At 53.9% G+C, this 25,138-nt stretch overlaps 1 protein-coding gene across 5 annotated transcripts in view; it reads right to left on the bottom strand.

The window, feature by feature from the left end:
• Positions 1 to 2,450: 2,450 nt before the first annotated feature.
• The window catches only part of ZBTB16 (zinc finger and BTB domain containing 16), a 200,833-nt gene continuing 178,145 nt past the window's right edge, over positions 2,451 to 25,138 (bottom strand). For all 5 annotated transcript variants that reach the window (XM_047754447.1, XM_047754448.1, XM_047754450.1 and 2 more), the window contains exons 5-7: positions 15,405 to 15,575; positions 10,256 to 10,423; positions 2,451 to 7,956 (exon numbers count right to left, since the gene is read on the bottom strand). In XM_047754447.1, coding sequence (XP_047610403.1) covers positions 7,727 to 7,956; positions 10,256 to 10,423; positions 15,405 to 15,575 — 569 coding nt within the window. In that variant the 3' untranslated portion in view covers positions 2,451 to 7,726. The remainder of the gene's footprint in view (positions 7,957 to 10,255; positions 10,424 to 15,404; positions 15,576 to 25,138) is intronic.

Genomic DNA, 25,138 nt, shown 5'->3' with positions numbered 1-25,138 from the left:
CCGATTGCTCCCAATCCTGGGGGTGCTGAGGGCTCAGGGGCAGCCAGGTGGGGAGCCCTGGCGATACGGAGCTGGACGGAGAAGGCCGAGGCCTTGGACTTAGCTGGACATCTCGGTCTTCTCACCTGCCACGACTTGCCCTAGTCTTTAGCAAGTCTCTGCTGGCTCTGTGCTTTGGCCTCTCACCTTGGGCCGGAGGGGGCCCCTCAGAGAGGCTGGGAGGACGGCTTCGGCTGTGACCCCAGTGCCCAGCGGAACCCCAGCAGCTTGGCCAGGAAGGGAGGGCGCGCCTGTTGGGGGGATGGGTGGGCTCCCATCTAACGTCCCTGGAGACACATTCGGGAGGAATGTAGCCCCTCCCCCGGCTGCCTGCCCCCCACCCCCCACCCCAGCAGAGTGCCCCCTTGGCAAGTCCCAGACTGGAGAAGGCTGCCCAGCGCACGGGCTGGGGCAGAGGGCAGCTGTGCCTGGACTGGCAGGGGGCGGGCAAGGGGCGGGCGGCCGGCTGGGGGATTGAGTCTGGCCACGGAGCGTTCTCAGGCTGGCCCGGCCAGGGCCCCTTTCTCTCCATGAGATCATATCTGGGTCAAAGAGCATGTAAAGCAGGCAGACCCCAGCGGCCACACAAAGCCCATTCAGCCCAGCCCCTATTCACTCACCTCCTCTCCCCCAGAGCCCGCGCACCGCGACCCCAGCGCAGCGCCTAAGCCCCGGCTTTGATGTCCAAGAACAGAAAACGGCGATTAAATGTTGTTTTAAAGAGGGAGTGCTCACTGCCCTCCCATCTGTCAAGAGAAAGCTGAGGCCTGCGGAGGGGAGGGAGGGTGGGGGAGGGGCAGGGAGGCCTTGGGGGCGGGAGGGGGGGGCGCGGGGAATGAGCAGGAACCCAGGGAAAACGGGGATGGACCAATGGCTTGGAGGAAGGAGGCAGAGGCTCAAAATCAACCCAAATGTATTTGGGCCAAAGGGTTGTTTTCCGAGATGAGAAATACGGGGAGAGGCAACACATAGGAAACAAACACAAAAGCCAAAAGAAACCCCAAGAGAAGTGAGAGAGACAGAGGGGGCGGAGGGGGAGAGGGTGAAGAGAGAGAGAAGGGGACATGGCAGAGAGAGAGGACAAAGATTGGGGGAGAGGAAAAGACAGAGATGAGGTGAAGGAAAAAAGAGAAGAGCAGATGGAGCAGGAGGAGAATGTGCAGAGGGACAGAGAAGCCACCGGGCAGAGGGACCATCGTCGGCCCAGAGAGTAAGTGTAGCTGCAGGTGGTTTGCAGCTGGCAACCTAGGGTGGCGCAGACCCCAGCCCAGGGCCCCAGAGCACAGGGGTTCAAAGGTCCCTCTCCCAGTGGGTGCCCAGAGCCGGCAGGTGAGGCAGGGAATTGGGCCTCCCAGAGGCTGGTGCCAGGAGGGTGTCACACAGAGCATGGGTCCCAGTGACCCCAGGTGACGCTGGAGGCCAGGCCCGTCCAGTCCGAGGCCTGGCATCAGTTTCACACTCTTGGAGGGGCCGCCAACACGCTCACAGCTGTGTTCCCGGGTCTTGGTGAGGAAACTTCTGATTATTCTGGTCAGAGCTGGACAGGGAGGATGGCTCCAGCAGCGCCAGTGTGTGTAGGATTAGGTGGAACTGGCTTGACGGCCACATTTACCTGCAGGCCAAGGCTCCCATGCCGGGGCAGAGGGAAGTAGACAGACCCAGAAAAGCAGTCTGCCCCCCTCTCCCTCAGACAGGGCGGGAGGAGCCCATTTGTGTTTTATTGAAATACTCTATTCTGCACGTAGTTTGCTGGGCGTGCACCCCCAGCTCCAACCTTCTTTCTCCACTCGGCCCACCTGCCAGATGCAGAGACCTTTCATGGGGTGGCAGCTTCTTGCTGAGGCTTTGCTCTCCAAGGAAGAAGTAGAAAATCTCTCTAGTGAAGACCAGACAGGAGTGCCTCCCCCCCGCCCCCCAACGCCTCTGGAGTCGGGGAAGAAACGACAACCCCATTTGGAGAGTTCTAGATGTAGTTTCTGACTCTGCCGCTCACCAGCTGTGTGATCCACGAGCTGGAATCTAAGCCAACACTCCAGTTCAGCAGCTTAGAATGTTGGCTCCTGAGCGTGGGGCTGGGTCTGCTCTGATCCCGCCGTCTTCCCAAAGCTTCGTGTACAAGTTACTGGCTGACCGCCTATGCTGAGGGTAAATGCACAAGTGCTGCTGTGCCAAGGACCAAACACCATGTGTGTGTGTCTTTAGCACTAGTTTTTAAAATTAAAACTCACTGAGTAAGTATGTCGTGGCGTAGGCAGATGCCTCACAAATACGGCATAAAAACGCCACAGACACGAGGCTGAGGCGTCATATATTCTCTTTCCCATCCCCAGACAGAGATCTCACTTCCTCCCCACTCCAAGAAAAGGCAGAAAAGACAAAGCACTTTTTAAAAAGGGGAGAGACACTTCAAGCCAGAGACAACTGAATTAACTTTATTCTCTTCTAACTGCAGATTCAAGGTATACAACTGAACATTGCTATTTTTCTTATGAGACTTATAAATAAAAATACAAAAAATGTTCACTACAAAAAAATCTACTGTTAGTAGGATGTAAAAAATATTCTCTTTGCTATAGAAGGCACAAACTTCACTTAGTGACACATGGAGAGAGAAAAAAACCTGCAGCAGTAAATTCATTTTTTTCTTCTTTTTTTTTTTTTCTTTTTAAATCTTGTCAGAAACACTGAAATTACAAAGAAACGCATCAATCTACACGAAACGAAGGCAGATGCGGAAAGCTGCAACGAGGACCGCACAAATTTGGGTGAACCGCTTTGGGGCCGGGACAGAAAGGGCTGGCAAGCAGGACACGGGGTCTCAGGGCTGGGCTGGGGCCACAGGGGGGAAGGGGGAGAGGGAAAGAGAAAATGAAACAGATAGAATTGAGAGGGTCGGAGGGAGGGAGAAAGAAAGGGAGAGAGAGAGAGAGAGAGAGATTAATTGATTGATTTGTACAAAAAGTAACCGGTACAATTGAAGAAACAAAATTGGGCAACCTCCTAAAATTAGGCTAAGAGGAGGTGCTGAGGTAGACATGAACTAGAACATCAATTAATTCAAAACACTATTCTGTAATACAGAGCCATCGGACTGGCACTTGTGCTGTCACGACATAAGACAAGCCACGAAAACAAACAAATAACAGAACAAAACATAATACCCAAACCAAAAGGCTTAGTTTTGCTTGGTCCAGCAGGGCGGCAGAGCCCTCAGTGCTATAATTTACATACATATATATATATATTTATCTTTATATATATGGGTCGGATGTCATGGTGCACCACCACGGCGTCTTAACCGTACGAAGATCATGCATAACACTATGTGAACAACTCCTATGACACACACCAGGAGGCTGGTACCCTGTCTGCAAAGTGGGACGCCAAGGACTCAGGGAGGTGGGGCTGCTAACAGCATGTGGGGTCTGGACCCCCTCTCCCCAGCCCTTTTCTGCTGGTCTGTCTTGCACTCCTTCCCCTGGTTGGCTCTGCCTTTCTCCTCCTCTCCATCCTTCCCACTGCCGTAGGGCTGGTCTGGCTTTTTGCCCTCCCACTGAGATATCCCGGTAAGTGCCGCTGCCATGAAGCTCCAGGAAGGAGGAAATGAGATGGGAGGGGGCGAACGATTAAGGTAGGCTGAGGAAAAAGGATCAGAGTTTGATCTTTGCTTCACTTTCTCTCCAGTGCCCTCAGCTTCCACCCTTGCTGGGCTTGCAGGAAATTGGCCAAAAACCTCCCTCTGTCCCACTGCATGGACAGGGCAGGAAGGCCAGGCGCCATTCACTCCCCTATAAGGAGGCGAGCTAAGTGGCCCTGTCCCTCTAAGGCCTTGACACCCCAGCAGCCGGTTGTACCAATAGCATCCAGAAGGGTACCATATACACTTGTGAAAAACTGCAGCAGTTTTTTTTTTTTTTGTCTTTTTGTCTTTTCTAAACATGGAAAAACTGTTCAGGCACAAAGATTAAACAAGCCCGCATTGCATCCCTGGATTGTACTGAATCACTGGGTCCCCCAGCCTCCCCCACCCCCCGCGACATCCCCAAATCTACCTTCCCCGTATTCGTGGCCTCCTCCAAAGCAGCAATGATATTTACTATTTTATATCTCTCTCTTGCTATATATATCTCTCTCTATATGTGTCTATCCTATATACACATAGGATTTGAATGCTTTGAATGAGTCAAGGACTGAACAGGGAAGGAGCACAGGCGAGGAGGAGGGACATGTCACCCAAAGCATTAAGGGACAGGCGGATAGGAGCTGGACAGAGGAAAGGGGCTCCCGATCAACTTGGACTTTCCAGGCTGGAGGAGCTCACTGTGGTGGATGAGGCGGCAGCAAGCAGGGTTGTCAGCAGGACCACAGCCAAGGGCAGCGGGGTGGCCAAGGGGCCAGATGGCACAAAGAAGAGGGAAGTAAAAACACCCCGATCGCACCTCCTCAGCACCCCAGCCCTCTGTGTCCAGACACATCTAAAGCCTCTGGATAATTTCTGACCTTCACCTTGGCCATGGAGCCTGGCTGCCTTGGCAAGGTCAGAATTTTTTGTCTTTATGAGTAGGAAGCTGGGAAAGAAGCCCGTTGGAGGCGTCTCTTCAGCGTGGGAGAGGAGGGGTGAACCGAGGACAGAGGTCTCCCCACTCAGCATCCTTCAGAAACCCCTGGCCTGACCCTCTCTCTCCCGCCGCCTCCCGACCGGGATCCTTCGGGGATGGCGGGGTGGGGGTGGGGGGGCAGGCAGGGGCTGATTGAGTACCATCCAAAGCCGCAACACCAGATTACAACAACACTGCATGATTTAACACACAACCGCACACCATAAGCCCACGCACACACACGCACGTACAAAGGGATGGTTTGTTGGTGGTGGTGGTGAGGGGTTGTTTTGTTTGTTTTTTTTTTAATCTTTTTTGTTTTTTTGTTTTTTCCCTATTCACATTACAAAAGGAAAGGGCAAGGTCCAGGAGAACTGATGAAGGAACTAACAAATATTACAAAAATATTACAATTTGTAAATATCAGCTCAACCCTTTCAGCCTTTACAAACAGGGGCGGAGACCCAGGCTGGCTGGGAAGGGTGCAGGAGAGGAAGAGGTGTCAGCTGGGTCTATGGAATAGTTTGCCTTTTTTTTTCCTTCCCCCACCAAAGTTGCATGACATCTTGCTGTTCAAATACTGTTTTCTGGGATTGACAGATCCCCTAAGGGCCAGCCAGTCCCCAGTTCTTCCCAGATTGGGGGAGGGCAGCAATAGTGCACAAAGGTTTCTTACAGACTGCCCCTCCCCCAACGAGTCCACACTTCACATTATAAACACAACTGCTCTAGTCATGTAGTTCAAGTTTAACTTCTTTTTCCTTTCCAAAGCACTAAGTCATTATTATAGTTGCAAAATAGCATCCTCCCTATGTTATCACCCCCAATCAACAGTCTAGCGACACAGTCTCCCCAGTCCATACCCCCCACAACACACAATTTTTAAGGCCTTCAGATTTGGTGGGTGAGATTGCAGGGGAGGGAGGAGGGATGGGGCCGAGGGACAGGGGGGTCACAGCAGCATCCATCCCTCCGACTTCCCTGTATTCCTCACAACCCTTCTCCCCCAAAACCGCTTCCCTATACCACTTTTTAAAACCTAAGATAAAAACGCAGCCACAACTTTCTCAGAGAGAGAAAGGAAAGAAAAACACACACACATCTTACAAATAAAGCATGAGATGAAACGGAAGACCCGTCCCAAAGCGAACACAAATATTGCAAATGTGCTTTTCCAAAAATTCAGGGAGGGGAGGCTGGGGAGGAGGCGGGGGGAGCAGAGCAGCAGGATGGGAGGCATGAAGGGAACAAAAGAACTGGACGAACATAAGAGGTAGCTTTTAGAAAAACAACACCCCCCGCCCCATCAGGACAACACACAAGGCCAGCTCGTCCCCAAACGGCCTGCAAAGAGACCAGTTTTGGCCATGATAATGCACACCGAGGTGGGGCCAGGCAGTTGCAAGGATCTGAGAAACACGGGCCCCGAGACCTGGGTGACCCAGCAAACCACAGGAAAGGTGGAATTCTCTCCAGACCGTTTCAGGGTTTCAGGCGGAGGCGATGCTGGGCGCGATGACGTCACGCCCTGGGCAGAGCCAGCCGTGATTCTGTTGTGCCCCCGGTCCCCCATCCCCGGCACCCACCTTGGCCCGGCCCTCACATTCAGATCCTGAGTCCTCTGCTCCTTCTGCCCGGCTCCCTGCACCTGGGAGGCTCGTCGCCGGGGGATGGGGAGGGCCTCGGCTGGCTGGCGTCTATTAAACCAGCTCTTAGTTTACACAAGCAACAGAAAAGAACACTCTCCCCATTCCTCCAACCCCCAACCAAAAAAGAGATACAGGGGTCAAAAAAGCTCATGAGGTCACAAAAAACTGAGGTAATTCAAGTACAATGTGCTAATAGGTGAACAGAGGACACAGAAAAGAAGCAAAACATAACGCAAGGCAAAGCGCTTTCAACACCTCCACCTCCTCCTCTGTCTCCCTGTGGACTGGGGGCGCCCTGGGAGCCAGGAATCCTGTGCCCCTCTGGACCTGGGTTTTCCCACAGAGCTCACCAGGTCGGGGGCCCACGTGTTCAAAGGTCCCCAGCACAACTCCCCACCTCCCTCCCAGGGCAGGTGTCCCCGCCCGGTGTAGGTGCCTCTGGAGGAAGACACCCAGGCCCTCGTGGGCAACGCACCCTTTCACGGATTCCTCCTCCGGGGGGCTGAGGAGGGCTGTAGGGATTTGCGTGTGTTTGGTGGGACGGTGTATATCAAGTTGCTCCTTTTTTCCACTCTAGAAGCAGAAGCAGCTCAGCAGGAATCTCGCTCAGCACAGGGCTGGACGGGGTGGGCTTTTCCACTGACTTTGTCCACGTTCTCAGAAAGCCATGAGTGCCGGCAGGGGCTCTGGAGTCTCACAGCTTCCCAACTGGGAGGAGGGAGACACCCCTGGTCCACAAGGGAGGGGCGAGGAAGGGAGCCAGGGGGCCACAGGATTGGGGGAAAGGGCCCTGAAGACCACGAGGGGCCACCCGGCATGGCTGAGTGGAGAAGAGCCAACAATGGATGGAGCGGGGGAAGCGTAGAGGCGCCCCTCCCTGCCCCCGTCTGCCCCCAGCAAACCAGAGCTGCCTTTGTGAGCATCAACCAGCGACCCAGCCCAGCCCCACCGCCTGCAGGCCCCCTCTCCGCAACCTCCCACCCCACCCATCCCTCAGCCCTGTCTTCCCAGGAGTCGTGAGAGGATGGCAGGCAAAGATGGTTTGACTCCAACCAGAGAATCCTTCCCTCCCCGCCTGGACGCCACCTCTGGACACAAAAGGAGGATCTGAGTGGAAGGAAGAGAAAAACATCCCACCATCTGAGCTGAACAAAATCCCCCCCACCCCCCACCCAAGAAGAGCTGGCCGACCTCCAGCCAGGAAAGGAGGGCCAGGCCCTCGGGTGGCAGGGGGCTCGGCCAGGCAGCCAGGTCACCTGGAGCCCCAGAGGGAATCCAGAGCCAGACAGCCCCCAGGTTCCCTTGTCCTTCTCTCTCTTTTTCTTTCTTTTTTTGTTTGCTTTTTGTTTTTTGTGGTGGTTTTTGCACAGTCCTTCTGGACGTCATCCTGCTCTAACGCTTCTCCTGCTCCTGCTCCTCCGCCGTGGCCGCAGGCTGGCCTCACACGTAACACAGGTAGAGGTACGTCTTCTCTATCCTCCAGTCGGGCGGGATCTCCTCGGGCTTGTGGCCCTTCATGTGCTTCTGCATGGAGGACAGGCTGGGGCAGTACTCCGTGCAGATGGTGCACTGGTAGGGCGAGGCGCCGTTGTGGGTCCGCAGGTGCTTGATCATGGCCGAGTAGTCCCGGGAGCGCTGATGGCACAGCTTACACTCGAAGGGCTTCTCTCCTGTGGGGGGAGGGAAGGCGGGGCGGTGAGGGCCACCCCAGGGATGCTCGGCACCCTCAGGGCACGCCCCCCCCCCGGGCTTGCTGGAGCCTTTTGGTCCCTCTGGGTCGGTGCCTTCCACGGTGACGGAGACACCACCCAGGGTGGCAGCCACAACTGTCACAACTGGCTACTGAGGGCCTAAAAGGTGGCCAGGGCAATTGCGAACCCTGTTCTTTTTTTTTTTTTTTTTTAATAATGAAAGTATAGTTGACTTATAATGTTGAGTTCATTTCTGATGTACTACATTCTTTTTTTTTTTTTTTTTTTGGCTTTTAAGGGCCGCACCTATAGCATATGTAGATTCCCAGGCTAGGGGTCGAATCGGAGCTGCAGTTGCTGGCCTACACCACAGCCACAGCAACTCGGGATCCGAGTCGCATCTGAGATCTATACCACAGCTCACAGCAACGTCGGATCTTCAACCCACTGAGTGAGGCCAGGGTTTGAACCTGCATCCTCATAGAAACTATGTAGGGTCTTTAACCCACTGAGCCACAAAGGGAACTCCTACATTCTGCATCTCCATCACTGTAACTCATGTAAAGAGCCACCCCTAGCTGGGGCTATGGTGTTGTCAGCACTGCTCCAGCCACTGGCCTTCCTCTTAACCCGCTCAGGGCCACAGACTCTCCCCTTCCTAAGAAAGGAGACAGAAATGTAGACAAGGGGCAGTACAGCCTCCTTGGTCCTTAGGGATGGCTCTTTAGCACACAGTTCCTTCCAGGGAGCAAGGGGATGAAGTCCTTTCAGGGCTACAGATGGGGGGGAACGGCAGTGAAACTGGGGGACCCCATCCTGCAAACATGCTACACTGGGGGATGGCGACTCCTCTAAGGCTCTAAGAACCTGCCCTGGACCCTGCCTCCCCCTTGGCAGCTAGAAGAGGGAAGGGACCGAGAGCCTGGGAATGAGTGACCACACCCTCGGGGCGACAGCCTGTCCCAATGTTACAGTCCCCTGGAGCCTAGCCGAGGATACAAGGGAACCTTGTTTCGATACAGTAATTAACTGGCCAGCCATCTCGCTATCGATACTCCTCCGTGCAGAGGCCCCTGCAAATAATGAAGTAATGAACAGCCAAAGTGATCTAACTATTGACTGGCTATTTACGATCGTCAACGCCAATGCCTGTAACGATCCGTCTGCCAGGTCACGTCTCTGACAAGGGGCTAGGGAAGCCCCAGGGCCCTGGGAAATCCTGGGGGTCACTCCAGTTGTCAGCGACGAGCACCCCATCCTCTCCTGGTGGCCCCAAGCAGAGCTCTGAAAACACACATCCTCTGCTTACGGCTCCCTGGGTTCACCTCCCCTCCCCTGGGCCGGCAGCACCGGCCTGATCACCTCTCCCCCTCCCACTGGCCAGGCAGCTGCTTCCCCTGATCAGGAGCGACTTCCTACTTTGCCACATTCCACCACCTTCTACGACCTCCCATCCTCAGACGAGGCCTTGTGAACATCTAGCCCCCCGACCAGCTGTGCAGTAAATGTTTAACAACAGGCTCTCCCCAAAGCCCTGATTTTGTAGCTGGTGTTGACAGCCATGTTGTGAATACGCCCCACTGTGGCTGGTTTTCAGCCACTAACGTGACAAACTGAACACGGGGCTGGGATGAGACGTGCACTTGGCCCCCAGAGGCAGGCTCGGCCCAGCTCTAGTGTCCCATACCCTCAACTCTGGCAGCTCTGGCCATTGGGACCACTTCCACCTCTTCTATCTTTGGGCCCCAAGAAAAGAGCCCCTCGCATTTCTGTAAAAAGGAATGTGACGGCCCGGTGAATGGGTGAAACATTACACTCAGAGAGGGGTTAGTAAATACATCTGCTTCTCTAATCTTTGAACCAAACTCCATATAACTTGTAATTTTCCCCAACCCTCATCATAACCTAACTTAAGGTCCCCTAGCTCTTACTCAAACCCTCAAGTCACAGGAAATCATCCCAGCCTTCACTTCCAGCTAATCAGGCACCTTAACCCTCCATCAGGAGTCACAAATGGACATCATCTGCGAGCGACTGGTATGGCTGCCTGGAAGGCCTGTCTGGGCCCCTGGAAAGTGTGCTGTGATTGATTAGCAATGTCTGCCTCGCCCTTGCCCAGAGGAAGCTGCACTCAGTGTGGTCACCACACTGAGCCTTATTGGCAGTTGTTCCTCGCGCTGACTCAGCCTGGGACCCGCCTCACCCGGGCTTCTCTGGGAACCGTGGCCCTCCCCCACCCAGGTCCCGGAGCTGGCTATGGGCTGCGTGTCCTGGGTACCTGTATGCACTCGATAGTGCGTCTCCAGCTGGTGCTTGAGGCTGAACTTCTTGCCACAGCCATTGCACTCGTAGGGTTTCTCGCCCGTGTGGATGCGCTTGTGGCTCTTGAGTGTGCTCTCATCCCGGAAGCAGCTGCCACAGAACTCACACTCATACGGGTGGTCACCTGTGGGGACAAGAGGCTGAATCAGGCCCTCGCCTTCCCCTGCCCCCTCTTTGGGGGACAGCAGGGCACGCTGAGTGCATGGGGCAGGGGATAAGAGTGTCTGTACTCACTACCTCCAAAGACGATGTGGCCCTTGCTGCTGGCCCCTTGGCATCAACAGGGAGCACACCTGGCCACATGTGTCCATCCCTGACCTTGGCCCAGTGGCCATCTATGCCTCAAGGGCCAGTCTTGGGCAAGAGTCTGTTTGATTCAGGGATGAACAGAACCCCCAGAAAGCAGGCCCTCTGAGGGCAGAACAGACCCAGGGGCTTCAAGACCCTGCCCCCAGCTTTCTTGCCCCTAGGAGGTCAGAGGCAAAAGCCATACCAGCCTGACTCTCCTATCCTCAAAAAAAATCCCTCCAATGTTCTCATTGTCCCCCAAATGCCTTCTGATCTTTCTCTCCTTCCTCCGCAGTCTTATGCAGCTGTTCTTGCTGTGTGATTTCCTCTCCTCTCCTTGGTGAATTCCTACTCGCTCATCAAAGCCCAGCTCCCACCACATCACCAGGGTTTGGAAGTTTCCCTTTAGCGCCATCCTCCGCTGCCCCAGCCCAGGTAAACTGAGTCACTTTCTTCTCTATTCCCAGACAGAAATGCTTTTGGTAGCAGGAGTACAATGTTTACCGCACTTTCTAATTAAAGTGACCCACATTTGTTGAGTGCTTTATACTGTGCTAAGATCTTCACACAGATCATATCATGCGATCATCACAACAACCTTACAAGAAAGACAGTGTCCTTCTCATCTTACCCATGAGAGAAGTGAGATGTTTAGAGATGCTTCAACGTGGTCCCTAAAGGTCAAAGTGCTAGTAAGCAGCTGAGATGGGATTGTGAGTTGGGTTCCGGAGGCTGGACACTGGCTGCTTAGCAGAATGGTAACTGACATACTGTACTGTATCTCCGGTCACAGTCACTGTGCTTCGAGAATGAAAGCACCACGAGGGCCAGAAGGGAGCCTTGCTCATCCCTGGAGCCTTGACACGAAGCACAGGGGCAACACTGAGCAGACGCCCAGGAAATGTCAGGATCTGAAGCTTGGGGAGAGCTGCCTTTCCCCGGCCCGGACTCTGCGCCCATCAGCCTCCGTTCCGTGCACTCCACCCTGAAGTCTCCTCCTGGGTTAGCGGCTGGGGTGTGGGGGCTCCCCATCTCTCCCTTTGTACCCAAAGTGGGGGCTTTGGAGGGATGAAAGGTGAGGGCTTCAGCTACTTATTTATTACAGGAGTGAAGGCACAGACAATAAAGATAGATTGATCACCCCAGACTTTGTTCATGAATATTTAAATATCGCTGATTCGTCTTGTCACTGTAATTACAATTTCTCTGGGCTGCATCTCCAACAACCACAGTTTATGGTAAAGAATGGCCCACTGTATTTCACTTGTCCCTCTGCAGATGTGCGGGGCTGCCAACCGTGTAATGTCCTCTGCATTTCATACATTTTCTTCAGCTGCTGAAGGTTTAAGTCATCCACAATGACCTACGTTTTTTCATTATCCCCATGTCAAACTGCGCTCGTGCCTTGGCATAAATTGTCCTTCTCGTTATAGACTCGCATGCCTGAGCCTTCACTTCCTCTTTAAAATGATATTTTACTCTCTTCTCTCTCCCGTCCTCAGGCCGCTAACCAAACCTCCCCCTTCTCGAAGGCAGACCCCGGTACCCACATACATTCTCATCCCTTCTGATGTCTCTGAAGGGTTTCTAGGGCTCTGTGGGGAGTGAACGCTGGGGTCCGCTCGCTGGCGGGCTCTCTCATGGGTGGAAGATTTGCACGAAGCTCCCAGGGCGTAGAGAGGGGTGGGTGGGAGCCCTCCTGTGGAGGAGTCAGAGGGGAGATGCTGAGCAAAGACGTCTCTTGCTCCACACCAGCTCCCACCATGCTGTGGGGCACCGCGCTGGGCTCAGAAGTGAGCCCCACATGCAGATCTGGTGATGAGGCAGGTCCTTGGTGCCCTCGGTTCCTGGCACCTGCCTGCCCCCGGCTGCAGGGACTGTGCAGACAGCCTGGCCCCCCGCCACCAGCCCCATCCAACCGCAGAAGAGTAGATGCCATGCAGACCCTGGTCCTCATCAGGTGTGCGTCTAACAGGGACGGGAGGGCAGAGCCTGGGCCCAGACGCCACGCTCTCCGCGTAGACATCTGCCCACACAGCCCCGGCTGACAGCCAGCTCCCCCTCCCCTCACCGAATCGGCAACGATTACGACTTTAATCAAGGATTCAGTATCCTCATTAAGATAGAAATAAATAAATAAAGCAAGGGCCACGTGAGACTTCAGCCGGAGCCGGTAATTAAAACGTACATCGGCAGCCCGCTCGGCCCGGAGGTGGAGCCGCCGTCTGTGCCTTTCCCCTCCAGAGGGGGGCCCTCAGAGTTGAAAAAACAAAGGGTTAAGGCAGAGGGGTTTGTTTGATCAGATTTTTATGAATTTAATTATGAAGTGGATCACATGTTAAATGAGTTTAAATAGGAAATCTCTAGAGTCAGCCTAGGGAAAGGAATAAATAGAACTTAGGGGAAAAAAAGGACAAGACACCAACACACACACACACACACACACACACACACACACGCACATGCACACGCACACACACACACATGAACACGGATTTTGAAGCACAGTGAGCACCTGGCCTAAAATCCTCACCCTGAGAGTTAATCGTATCAGTGTTGCCATAATGTACACAAAACTGGCTGCAGAACTCAAAATCCAATTTGTGGTATGTTGATTAACTCTGTAGCCTTTTTAATGAGCTTGACATTAAGTGCAGGACAAACGAGACTAATTAGACCCCCTTCCGGCCTGCCCTGTGCACCTGTGACCCCAGGGATCTGTTCTCACCTGGTGGTTTCCCTGGCATCGCGGAGGCCCTGTGTCACCCACCCTCCCCAACCCAGCCCAGCCCCATCCCGTCGGCCCCTCAGTCCCCCAACCCCTTCAACACAGCTGAGAGTTTATTATATGAAGAGCCGTGTGAATCAGGGATCCATCAATGCCAAGAGCGCGGCTGGACTAACCTACCAAACACAGCTGCCGATGCTAAACACCCGGCCCCAGCAGCAAATGGGCCAAGAACGACAGAATATTAATGAGGCATTGTGTGGGGGTGGGCTGGCCTGGGTAAGGCTGGGCGCACAGGGCCCACTGGTGTGAAATCGACGCAGGCAGCACACAGGCTCCATGGTTCCCAGATGAGCCAAGTACTTCTCCCAAATGATGTCTGGAAATAATTCCTCCCCAGGGATCTGAGCCTTGATTGATACAGGGACAAGTGACATTTGGATATCTGAGCTGTGAGAAGCCAGCATGCGCAGAGCAGAGCGTATCCTGGGTGGACTTAGGACCGGGATCATTCAAGTCATGTGGATCCAACTGATGGGCCCCAGCAGGATGCCCAGAAGTGGCTGAAAGGTAACTGGCCATCTTTGATCAGGCTGGACATGGGGACCAGTGGGGGACGTGTGGACAGGAAGATGCACATACCTTCAGGAGATGCTTATAGGGTCACTACAAAGTCTTTGCCACATCACTTCTTCCTTAGCCCGTCTTGTTGGGCCTTACTCATTGAGCCCTCGAGTCCTTGCCAGCAAATCTCAAAAGTTCTAAGCAAATCTGGGTGATGCTAAGGCAATGTGCATCCCTGAGTGGAACGGCATCCCGAAATGAGAGCAGGCAGGCTCCTAGGTGAGGATGTCCACTGCTGGCAGGCCAGGCCAGCTCAGTCTGTGACAAACACAGCCCGTCCCATATTCGGCAGAGCCTGCCGCTAATCCCCGGGCTACGACAAGAACCAAGAATGATCAAAGGTCCTGCCAGTCCTGTCTTGATGCACACAGAGGTTTTTATATCCTCTCTAGTACAGGAGCCCACACCCTGGTACCTACCCAGAGCCTGCCATTCCATCTCCCTGGTTCCATCACCCACTGCTCACCCAAACGCAGGACAGAACACACACAAGCAAAGACATATTCAGACTCAGAATGGGCAGTCCTTTAGCCACAGAGAGTCAGAGAAAGGAAGGATTTCAAGTCATCCATGACCTTGCTTGGCGGTGGTGGGGTGGGGGTGGGTTCAGGAGCTACTGCAAGGAAGCAAATGCCTCTTGACCCTCAGGACCAAGTATCCCACCCCAGACCCCTGTCTCCCCCAAAGAGGGGTGAGGCCCAAGCATAGAAAATGTGCTTCTGTAAGTAGGACCTCCCTCTGCTACAACATTCCCTTAAGAGCCCGAGGCTGATCAGGAATGTATACACAGTAGTACGCATGGCGTGGGGCCAGGGAGAGCAGTGGGGGTACGGCAGAGACAGAGATCAAGGAGTTCCTACTGCGGTGCAGTGGGATTGGCAGCATCTGCAGGACACAGGTTCAATCCCTGGCCTGGCCCAGTGGTTAAAAGGATCTGGCATTGCTGCAGCGTAGGTCACAACTCCTGCTCATATCTGACCCCTGACCTAGGAACTCCATATGCCTCAGGATGGACAAAAAAGAACCAAAAAAAAAAAAAAAGAAAGAAACAAAAGAGAGACAGAGACAGAGACCAAGCAGGTAGGCTTTTCTCTAAATGCATTTAGGGTCCACCTGCATCAGAATCCCTTGGGAATATTTACTAGTAACATTGAATCTTGGATCCCATTCACACCCATGGAATGGAAGTTTCTGAGGGTGGAACCCAAGAGCCTGCATCTCTGAGCACCCTCTCTTTTTTAGGAGCAGAGAGAAGGAGAACCCAGAGTCCCCAAGTGGGACGGAGTAAGAGCTATCCATCCACATTGACCTGCACCTCAGAGGCCCCTGCATGCTGGATGCCTGAGCAGAAAAGGGCTGAGGGATGACTCAGCCCAGCCACCCACTTGACCATGATGTGTGTGGAGGTAAATCTGGACAGTGGTTCCCAGAGTCCCTGCCCCGCCCACCCACAGCCCTGGCCTACCTGTATGTGAGCGCAGGTGGCGTTTGAGGGCGGTGTGGCTGGGGAAGGTGCGGTTGCACTCGCTGCAGATGTAGCTGCGTACGCCCGCGTGGACTTCCATGTGCTGCTGGAGCGCGCTCTGGGCCTGGAAACGCTTCCCGCACAGCAGACAGAAGACAGCCATGTCCGTGCCTGCGGGAGACAGGGCGGGAGAGCCTCAGGGCCTGGAGAGGCTGGAGCAAGAGCCAGCCTCAGGACAGTGCCCGCAGGCCTCATGGGTGGCAGCAAACCCAGAGGCGGCCCAGACCATGCCATGCTCACGGAGTACCCAGTATCTGGCTCCATCGGTGGACAACTCCAAGTCCTGCCCCCATGGAACCTAAAGTCTAGCGGGAGAAAGACAGGCATTAATCAGTAGCAAATGAGTCTGCAGTCGAAGGAAGGGGGGCTGTGTTGAGGGCCAAGCCCCAAGAAGGTACAAATCAGAGCCTGAGGCAGGAGGTGGGGTGTCAGGGTGGCCTCTGTGAGGAACCACGATAATGCAGATGACATGTCCTGCCATCATTCAAATGGAACAAACTTAAATATCACATCTCTGAAAAGTGAGCCCTACAGCCTCACCCTTCAGATAAAGAAAAGGCGGCCCAGAGAGGTTGAGTAACTTGTCCAAGATAGCACAGAGTTCACAATCAGCAGAGTTGGGATTCAAACCTAGGCAGCCTGGATTTGATCCTCCCCTGAGGCTGGCTACAGACCCGATTCTCTTAACCAGTCTCCACTCATTAATGCATACATCTTAAGGGTCCATTCATTCAACAAATATTAGCCCTAGGGAACTAGCCACGGAAAAGTACACAACGGGTGCCCTCATCAGAGAGGTTGCCCAGCACGCTGGCCACAGGAGGGCATTCTGGGAAGACGGAACCGTTATCTATGAACTATAAAGAAATGTGGCAGGTCAGAGGATCAGATGGAACAGGACTGCCGGGGAGGCAGAGAGAAAGTAAAGGGGAGGCCAAGGAAGTGGCCAGGCCAGGTTGTACGGAGTCTTGACAACCACGTTAAGAGCTTTAGGCTGGGAGTTCCTGTCGTGGCACAGAGGAAACGAATCCGACTAGAAACCATGAGGTTGCAGGTTCGATCCCCGGCCTCACTCAGTGGGTTAAGCATACCAAGTGGCTGTGGTATAGGCTGGTGGCTACAGCTCTGATTAGACCCCTAGCCTGGGAACCTCCATATGCTGCGGCCCTCAAAAGACAAAAGACATTAAAAAAAAAAAATAGCTTTAGGCTTTATCCCAAGACCAAGGTCAACTGTCAAGAGATCTTAAAATTATGAGGGACCTGAGACTTTCATTTAACTCTGGCAGTTCCCTGTGCTACACACATAAGTACTCCACAGTAGCCTCCAAAAGACAAGCTGCCATTTTCTGTTTCCGATGCTGCAAGGGAGCCATGGCCTCCGGGGATTCAGCACCACACAAGGAAGCACCTAAAACCTCCACTGAAGTCCTAGTTGGTAGCTCCTTGCCCACCACTTTGGACTCCATTTCCCTAAGCACATCAGCTCCCCCTGGGAAGCCCATCTTCTCGCCTCTCTTTACTGGCACCTGGGCATTATCACCTGCGATCAGCCCAGCGCTGCCTCCCCCCGTGTAAAGGACACAAACAGGAAAGGGGGTCAGATGCAGCACCTGTCAGCCCAGAGTGGAAGGTGGGGCAGAGCTTTGGCTGCTGCAAGTGGTGGGCAGCTCGGTGTGGAATCTGGGAGCTCTTGGTAGAAGGGGGGACAGTGGCGAGCAGGACGCAATGGAGATCCATCAATGGAGACAGCACATGGGAAGCGTGTCCGGGCATCTCAGTCTCATTCACGGCTGGGTGTGCAACGGACTAGTGGGAAGGCAAGCTCAGCCTCTCATTCCCCCACACCCCACCCTCACAGCACCTGCAGCCATGCTCCACCCCATCCCCTGACACTGCCTGCATCCAGGTCCAGGAGAGGCTGAGCAGGAGAGACTGAGTATGAGAAAGGGCACGCATTTGCTCCTGGCCTCAAAGAGCAGAAGGGAAGGGGAACTAATATAAGCCTTGTGCTGGGTGCTTTATCTGTTTTGTCATCTCATTTAAAACCTGCAACCCTACCAGGCAGGATTCTCACACCCCTTTTTACAAATGGGAAAACAGAGTGATTAAATAACTTGCCTAAGGTCACGCAGTTAGAAAGTGGCAGAGCTGGGATTTATAAATGCCTAGGTCTGTCTGACTTCAGAAACCACGGGGCGGGCCTCATGTCTATCTCCAGGTCTGCCACCTGTCTGTCTGCGCTTCTCCAGGAAGAGGCATAATAAGACACCAGCGAGCCAGCTCCAGCCCGGCTGGTTCAGGAGCCCCAGGCCTTCTGGGGGTCACTCTAGCAACAGTTAGGAACCCGGGGCCACGAGGAGCATGCTGGAAGCCGAGTCACAAGGTAGAGCTCCCTGAAGCCTCCCGACTCCACTGGGAACCAGCAGGATCTTTTCAAGGTCCTGGGGCACTCACCCTACTTGACTGAGGGGCCCCCGAGGGGAGTGGTCTGCCCAGCAGAAGCAGACTGAGGGCTGGTGGTAAGCTCAGCAGGCCTGGGAGTGGAGACTGTGGAGACCCGGGAGCCCCAGCGCCAGCCCCCTCTCTGGCCCTAACCTCGCCCCACAGAGCGCCCCCATGAAGCCAGGCATCAAGCACCTGCCTTTCCTCAGTAAGAGGTGGCAGGCTCCCTGGGCAAGCCATGTCCTCTAAGAGCCCAGGTTTCTCCTCGGGCATCCCCTGAAATCCCCGGTGTGGAAGGACCCTGGATCAGAGGGAACACGGATGCCATTCCCAGGAGGACACCCGGAGCCCAGAGGCGCTGCCAGGGTCAGTTCCCACTGCAGGGGAAGACTGAAAACCCCTCGGCCTCACTCCTCCCACCACCTTTTCCCGGGCCCCAAAGCTGCCCCATGAGGCAGCCCCTTCTTCTCAGGATGGCCTGAACCTGCTTCATGTCCAACAGCCGACATGGACATCACCTAGTGGAGGCCCTGTGCTAGGTGACAAGGGGGACTCAGAGATCAGCCTGGGAACTAGGGTCCCCGGTTTGTGGGGGACACAGCAAGTTAACTAGCCAGAGAATAAGACAGGCTGACACCAAGAGGGGTTTGGAGATTCTGAGTTAGGCTTTGAGAAAGGAAATCGTATTGAGAAGCTGAGGGCTAGAGGGGCTGAGGGCACAGGAGCCAGGCTAAGGGAACACCAAGTTTCAGAGCAGCTAAGGCAGAGGTCAGACCCCCGAGGATGAAGGTGAGCAGGGAAGGTTACTGGGGATCGGCTCACAGAGGGCCACGGCGCCACATGGGCCAGACTGATTTCATCCTACAAGTGAGGAGGTGCCACGAAAAAAGACATGGGCAGGGGGGACTGCCAGCAGGACCCAACCAGGACGTGATGGCAATGCTCCTGGGGACAGTGTGGGGACCAACAGCAGCAGCAACTGGCTGGAAGCAGGGAGGGAGATGACGGCTTTTGTGCTACCGCTGGAGGAGGGTGGGGCTGCAATGGCAGCAAGAGGACTGGAGAGGTGGGAGCTGGGGCAGTGGCAGGACCCGACCTTTGGCCCGGGCTTGAGTCAGGAAGCATGGGTACATGTGAAGTCCTGGATGCCAGCTCCGCATCTTGGTGACAGGTTTGAAGTCACAGGGTGACCTCCTGGAAAGGAAATGCTACAGTGTCCCTACAGAGGTCTCTCTCTGCCTCCTGGGACATCCCATGGGACACAGGGGCTCTCCCTGGCCACCGATACACTGGCGGGGCTCAGAGAGGAAGAGACAGGAGCTCTGAGACCCCCACAGCCTCTCTGTCTCCATTTTTCTGTTTGGAAACCTTCAGCCGAGAGGATGGAAAAATATTTTAAAAGAAAAAAAAGGAAAGGGTGGAGGGGAAAGTGGATGAGACACAAGGAACGCTATCGGTGCATGCAAGTTAAAAATCGAGACTAGATTTGGGTTATTAAACAATTTGCTGTAGTTTCTGCCTAGCTGATTGTTGGCATGTATGATGAGTCAGGGCAGATTCTATTAGGCTGGGAGATTAAGCAAATAAATGCTAGCTTTTGGAAACACATTAAAATGTGGGACTATGGAAATAAAATTATCTAGAAAATTGTATTAGCAATTCATTAGCTGCAGTGAGATGTTTGGCGGGGCAAAGGGGCCCGGTAATGTCAGTGCTTCGCTCCCTTCAGTGCCTGAGCCCCTTCAACGCTCATGGCTCCTTCCTTTGCTGTGCAGAGACCTCATGCCTGACAACACTGGGGAGAGAGAAGGGGCCTCCACGGGCTGCAAAAGACCTTCAAAAATCAGAGGTCAGCATAACACAAGGGAGACAAAAGAAGGACCTGCGTCCTGGCTCTGCCATTTACCCGGAGCAAGTGACTGAATTTCTATGGACCAGTTTGCTCATCCTTTGCCACGCTGCTTGTGGCTGTTGAGAGCATCCAATGAGATACCCACGTGAAAATGCTTCTGAGCTATGAAGTGGTGGCAGAACCAATGCCAGCCCAGACAACGCCTTTGTCTGAATTAGAAAATCATGCCTCTTCCTCTGGGAAGACACAGATCTCCGCCTGGGCACACAGCTCTGGCAAGCAAAGACGGCTGGACTCCAGACTCCAATTCTCCCTCGGCTGGCCATCCTCCTGCAGTGCACAACCCGGATACAGATCACGGCTGCCCTGCACAAGCCTCCCTGCTGCTTCCTCCAGGAAGCATACCCTAGAGAAGGCATCTTGGTTGAGTGACACCATTTAGGACTCAGTGCCAAGAACACCTTCTTTCTCTGAGCCCGCAAGATTCCGGCAAGAGAATGAAACCATTGTTGTGCTTATTTCTGACATTCAGCTCTGCCCACTAGTGGGGAAGCCCTCCAAAGCACTGCCAGTTTCCTTCATTGCTAAGTCTCTAAGAGAAAGCGCAGGGCCTGGCATGCAGTAGGCGCTCAATAGCTGCATGTCGCATGAAAGAATACATAAGGAGCTATGGGACAATCACAAAGGGAAGAGGGGGTCACGGGGCAGGGAAAGTCACGGTACAGAGAGATGGACGGCTAGAGCTGGGGAGAGCCCAGCTCAAGTGCAGCGGTTCCTGGGAGCTTCCCACAAGATTGTCCTTGGAATCAAGTGACCTCCACGCAGCTCATCTTGTTAAAGCCTCTCCTGTCTGTCTGATAGGCTGAATACACTCCCCAGTTCTGGCTCCATGTCTGAGCTCTGCTGCCCAGAAGTGAAGATCCAGCCCCTGGAAGGACCAGTTTTACCACATGATGCAGTGAACCAGTCAAAAGATCCTGGTTCTGACCCAAAGGTGCAGCCCTCCCTGGCTTTGTGACCCTGGGCCGGGTAGCTACTGCCCTTGGCCTCATTTCTTTTTCTTTCTTTTCTTTCTTTCTTCCTTCCTCCCTCCCTTTCCTTCTTTTTTTCTTTTTTGCTGCCCCGAGGCATATGAAGTTCCGGGGCCAGGGATCAGATCTGAGCTGCAGTTGCAGCAATGCTGGATCCTTAACTCACTGTGCCCAGCTGGGGATCGAACCTGAGTCCCGGCACTGCAGAGACACCACCGATCCCATTGTGCCACAGCGGCATGTCCTGGCCTCATTTCTTCATCTATGAAATAGTATTCCTGACTAACCTGCCCTTTCCAACACCAACTTCATAGTGCTGTTATAAGGCAACTGGCAAACGTTACGCAAATCCTACCAATTTATTGTTTTCTAGCAACCTGTCAATTTCAATGCAAAGCAGAGACATAAATTGGCCTTGAGCCAAAGAAATCATTTATAAGGTCAAAGAATAGCGCTTCCTCCGCTCTTCTGAAGAATGAGTGAGGCTCAGTCTCAGGCTGGACTCCAAGGGGTGTCTTCCTGAAGGGAATCTGAACTAGGGAAAGGGAAGGGGTGCCACAGAGGTGATGGACAGAGGTAAAGAAGGCAAGGCCCATGCAACTATCTGTACCCTCATTTGCATCAATTTCCTCTGGAAGTGTCGACCTCCACCACACCCACCCTCCGCCCCAAGGGCAGCTCAGCCAATTTTGACCGCCTGGCATGTACACCTCACAGATTCCCAATTTAAAACTAGGTTAATTTTAGCCAAAACCTGGGAGAAAGCCAAGGCTGGGGAGTGGGGGGAACAGGAGGCAGGAGGGATGACACAGACCCAGGGTATTTATTTCACCCAGGTGATGACTGGGTCTGAAATGATGAGACACAAAAACCCTCATGTTTACACCTGTGCCATTTCCATACCAATTAGCTCTTTAATAGAAAGGAAGGCACAGGATCAGAGGGGTACACAGCTGGAGAAGATGTTCAGGTGCTACACCTTCTCGGAGCAAGGCTCTTATTATCCCTAGATATAAGCAGTTTCTTAATCAAAAGCAGAGGGATCTAAATATACCCGGGCTTTTTTGGGTAAGCCAGTGATGGCTGTGTGTGTGTGTGTGTGTGAACGTATGCATGCCCACGGACCAAGGATGGGCTTCTCATGTCCAACTCCACCCAATCACACCCAAGACAGGAAGTGCTGCTTCCTCACCCTCGCCCTGTAGCTTCTATTCCCCCAGAGGAAGAAAATGTCAACTTTGGGGGTGTGTGTAAAAATCCTGATTTAAACTGGAACTGCCTCCCACCCTCCACCCCCCATCCTGCCCCCAAATCCTTCAGACACATCTTTCTACTTCCTCTGACCACCTCCCCCCACCCCCCCACCCCCACCCCATTACTCTTTCCTAAGACATCCTTTCTAGCCCTGAGCAGCCCTCGTAAACCACACACACCAAAACTGTCACAGGAACTGCCACCTCTTCCTCTTCCCCATCTCTCTCCTCCCTCGCCCCAGGTCACTGCTAAAAAAGTGGCAGGACTGCATAATCCACTGTGCTGGAGAAAAAGACAGACAGAGACAAGCAGCCCGGGGCTGACTCACACCGAAGGCAGGAAGGCTCTGTCTGCATCTCAAGAGGCTGGAGGTGGGGGTGGGGGACAGGACAGGGAGCAGACAGAAAGGAAGCAAGAGGCCAACCCAGGACATGGGCAGGGGCGCCTCCGTCTTGACTACCCCACCCCGCCTTGTGCTATCATTTAGGGCTTGGCTCCTTTTCAAGGGATCTACTGAAGAAAGCACCAAGAGGTCCCTCCCTAGCTCTCCTCCCGGGCATCAGGTGTAGTATCCTTTGGAATGAGTCCCAAACTCCCAGCCTTCCTCAGAAGGCTAGCTATATGCTCAAGGAGGGCCTGGTCTACCCAGCCCAAGAAAGGGTCAGTCCGCTGACCCCCTGGGAGTGACAGCTGCTGGAGAGTGGGAAACCAGTCTCGCAGTTTCCTTTACTGCCTACAGTCTCTCTCCCAGGAGGGGCAGAGAAACCATCTTTGGAACCAAATTAGCCACAAGTCTGTGCGCTGGTGCTTGTCTCTTACATATAGTCACCTACTGCTGGGGCACCTTTAATCATTGGCTCAGTTAGGTCTGCCTACACCAAGCCAGGAGCTAAAAACCTTAGCATCTAGCCTTCTTGTCAATTTCAGGCTTGTCAATTCCAGTCTCCTTCTCCAGCCCTCCCTACCCCTTTTTCCTTTCTTTCTCATCCGCTTAGCATCTTGGAAGGCACCCATATATCAATATAACCTTCCCTTTCCACAAGAGAAAGGGAGAATGTTAGGGTTTCATATCATTAGTCCAGGGAGCAGAGAGTTCTCAATGAATAACCAAAAGGGGAGGTGCTGGAGCAGCTGATTCAAATTTGTTTTTAAAACTAAGCCATGGATAGAGGAGTGATTACAAGTCTGAAAGCGAGCGTGCACACACACACATTCACTCATAAAACCCTCCCAGTCTCTTGGGGAATGTGGCCACATCCTCAGGCAGCAGCAGCTAGTGATGCTGGGCTCCCAGAAAACTGTATTTGTTTAGCAGCAAGCTGCAGACACAAGTGCATTTCATTACCCGGCACCTCCAGCTACAGTAAACAAATTTGTCAGCTCACTAGCTCATTAAGGTGCACCCCGGACACGGGGGATTTATCGAGACCCGCACAATAAAAGTAACATGAATGGATTTACTAATTTTGTCAATCACTCCAACAAACGAGCTGAACAGGCAGAGAAAGCCGACGAACCGGACAAGAGCAGGGGTGGAAAAGGAAGAGGAAAGTCTACTTTGGTTTGCAAGAGAGTGTCAAGGGGTTAAAATGGGGCCAGATCTGTGCTCTGCTGCCTGGTTACAAAGTTGCATCTACCTCATGCTGGGCCACCCTATCCAGGGTGATCGGCCCCTGGCAGCAAGGTGCAAGGGACAAAATCAACGGTAAGATGTCAAACCAAGTTTTGGACCCCTGGCAGCACCACACGGCTGGAAACACACTCTCTCCTGGCTGGCATCAGATACGGAAGGAAGGATGAAGCTCCGCCTCCCCCAACATCAGGAAGCAGCAGCCACCTCCACATCTGAAGAGCCTAGTGGCCTCTCCTGGAACCTCCCACCTGCACCACTGCCCTTCTCAGCCCAGCTCCTGGGTCCTTCCAGACATTCCAGAACCCAAACTTCCACCCCAAGAGCAAGGAGAAGAAGGAAAGGGAGCTGGTGTGTGTGTGTGTAGGGGGGGGGGGTGTTGGGGTGGGAAGCAAATCCGGAGAGGTATGCAGCCCTCTGGTCTGTAACTTTCAAAATGACAGCAGGACTGGGGCAAAGGTCACGGGGTCCAAGGCCTTAAGCACCTCCGCCAGCTGTGGCGGTGCAGCCTGGGGCCCGCAGGACGCCTGCCCGTATAAATCAGCCGTAAGCAGCACCCGCTGGGGGTGAAGACAATGGGCCCACACGGGGCTGGGAGGCAGGACAATGGGGCCTGGCCAGTGCGCAGGCCCGGAACAAATGTGCCCTGGCACCGCGGGGGCCCCCATTTGTGAAACTAATTGGCCCAAGATTGAAAAATTGGACCAACTTCAACAGCCCTGGGAGGAGAGAGGCGGCCCCCTCGTCTACCCTAGCCTAGCCCCCGGGGGTTTGAAATGGGAGCGGTTCTCGGGTGCCGCCCACTCTGGCGGAGGGACATGGGACCTTGGAGATGGGGCCTCTGGGCGAGGGGGAGGGGTGGGCAGGTGGGCACCCTGGTGCCTTGAAGGACTGGTACCCAAGCAGAGAAGAAGGGACTTCCTCAGTTTCCATCCACCGCTTGTTCTGTAGGAGTAAAGCTGCAAGGGACAGGCAGGCACCTGTATAGCTCTGGCTTCCTCAGACCAAAGGCTCCCCACTTCCCTCCCTTGGGGGTAGATGGGTGCAAATAAACACAGAGCTACAACCAGCTCCTTCTTTGGTCCAGCCTCCCTGGCATGTAGCCTTGGCCTGTGACCACTGCAGGAGGCTTGCAGCTCCCTGGAGGGCTGCAAGACAGCTGGCCTGTAAGTAGCTCAGCCTCTGGCTCAGCCGGTCCTGAGACTTCTGGGAAAGAGGCCCTGATATGTGTGTGGGGGGAATCAGGATGGCATGTGAAAGGAGATGCCAGGGCAGGATCCCACCACTGTCCTCTTGCCCTACCCTTTCTTGTGACTTCTCACTATTGGCTCCCAGAAGAAGAGGAGTGGAAAAAGCACGGAAATCTTCAGCTAGAAGGCCGATCCTCAAGCCCTGGCTCAGTGGCTAACTTGCTGTGCACTCTCTGGTAGGTTACTTGACCTCTCTGGGCCTCAGTAGCCTCA

This window comes from Phacochoerus africanus, chromosome 11, assembly GCF_016906955.1.
Source record: "Phacochoerus africanus isolate WHEZ1 chromosome 11, ROS_Pafr_v1, whole genome shotgun sequence".
NCBI classification, from domain to species: domain Eukaryota; kingdom Metazoa; phylum Chordata; class Mammalia; order Artiodactyla; family Suidae; genus Phacochoerus; species Phacochoerus africanus.
This window is presented reverse-complemented; position numbering and strand designations above follow the sequence as displayed.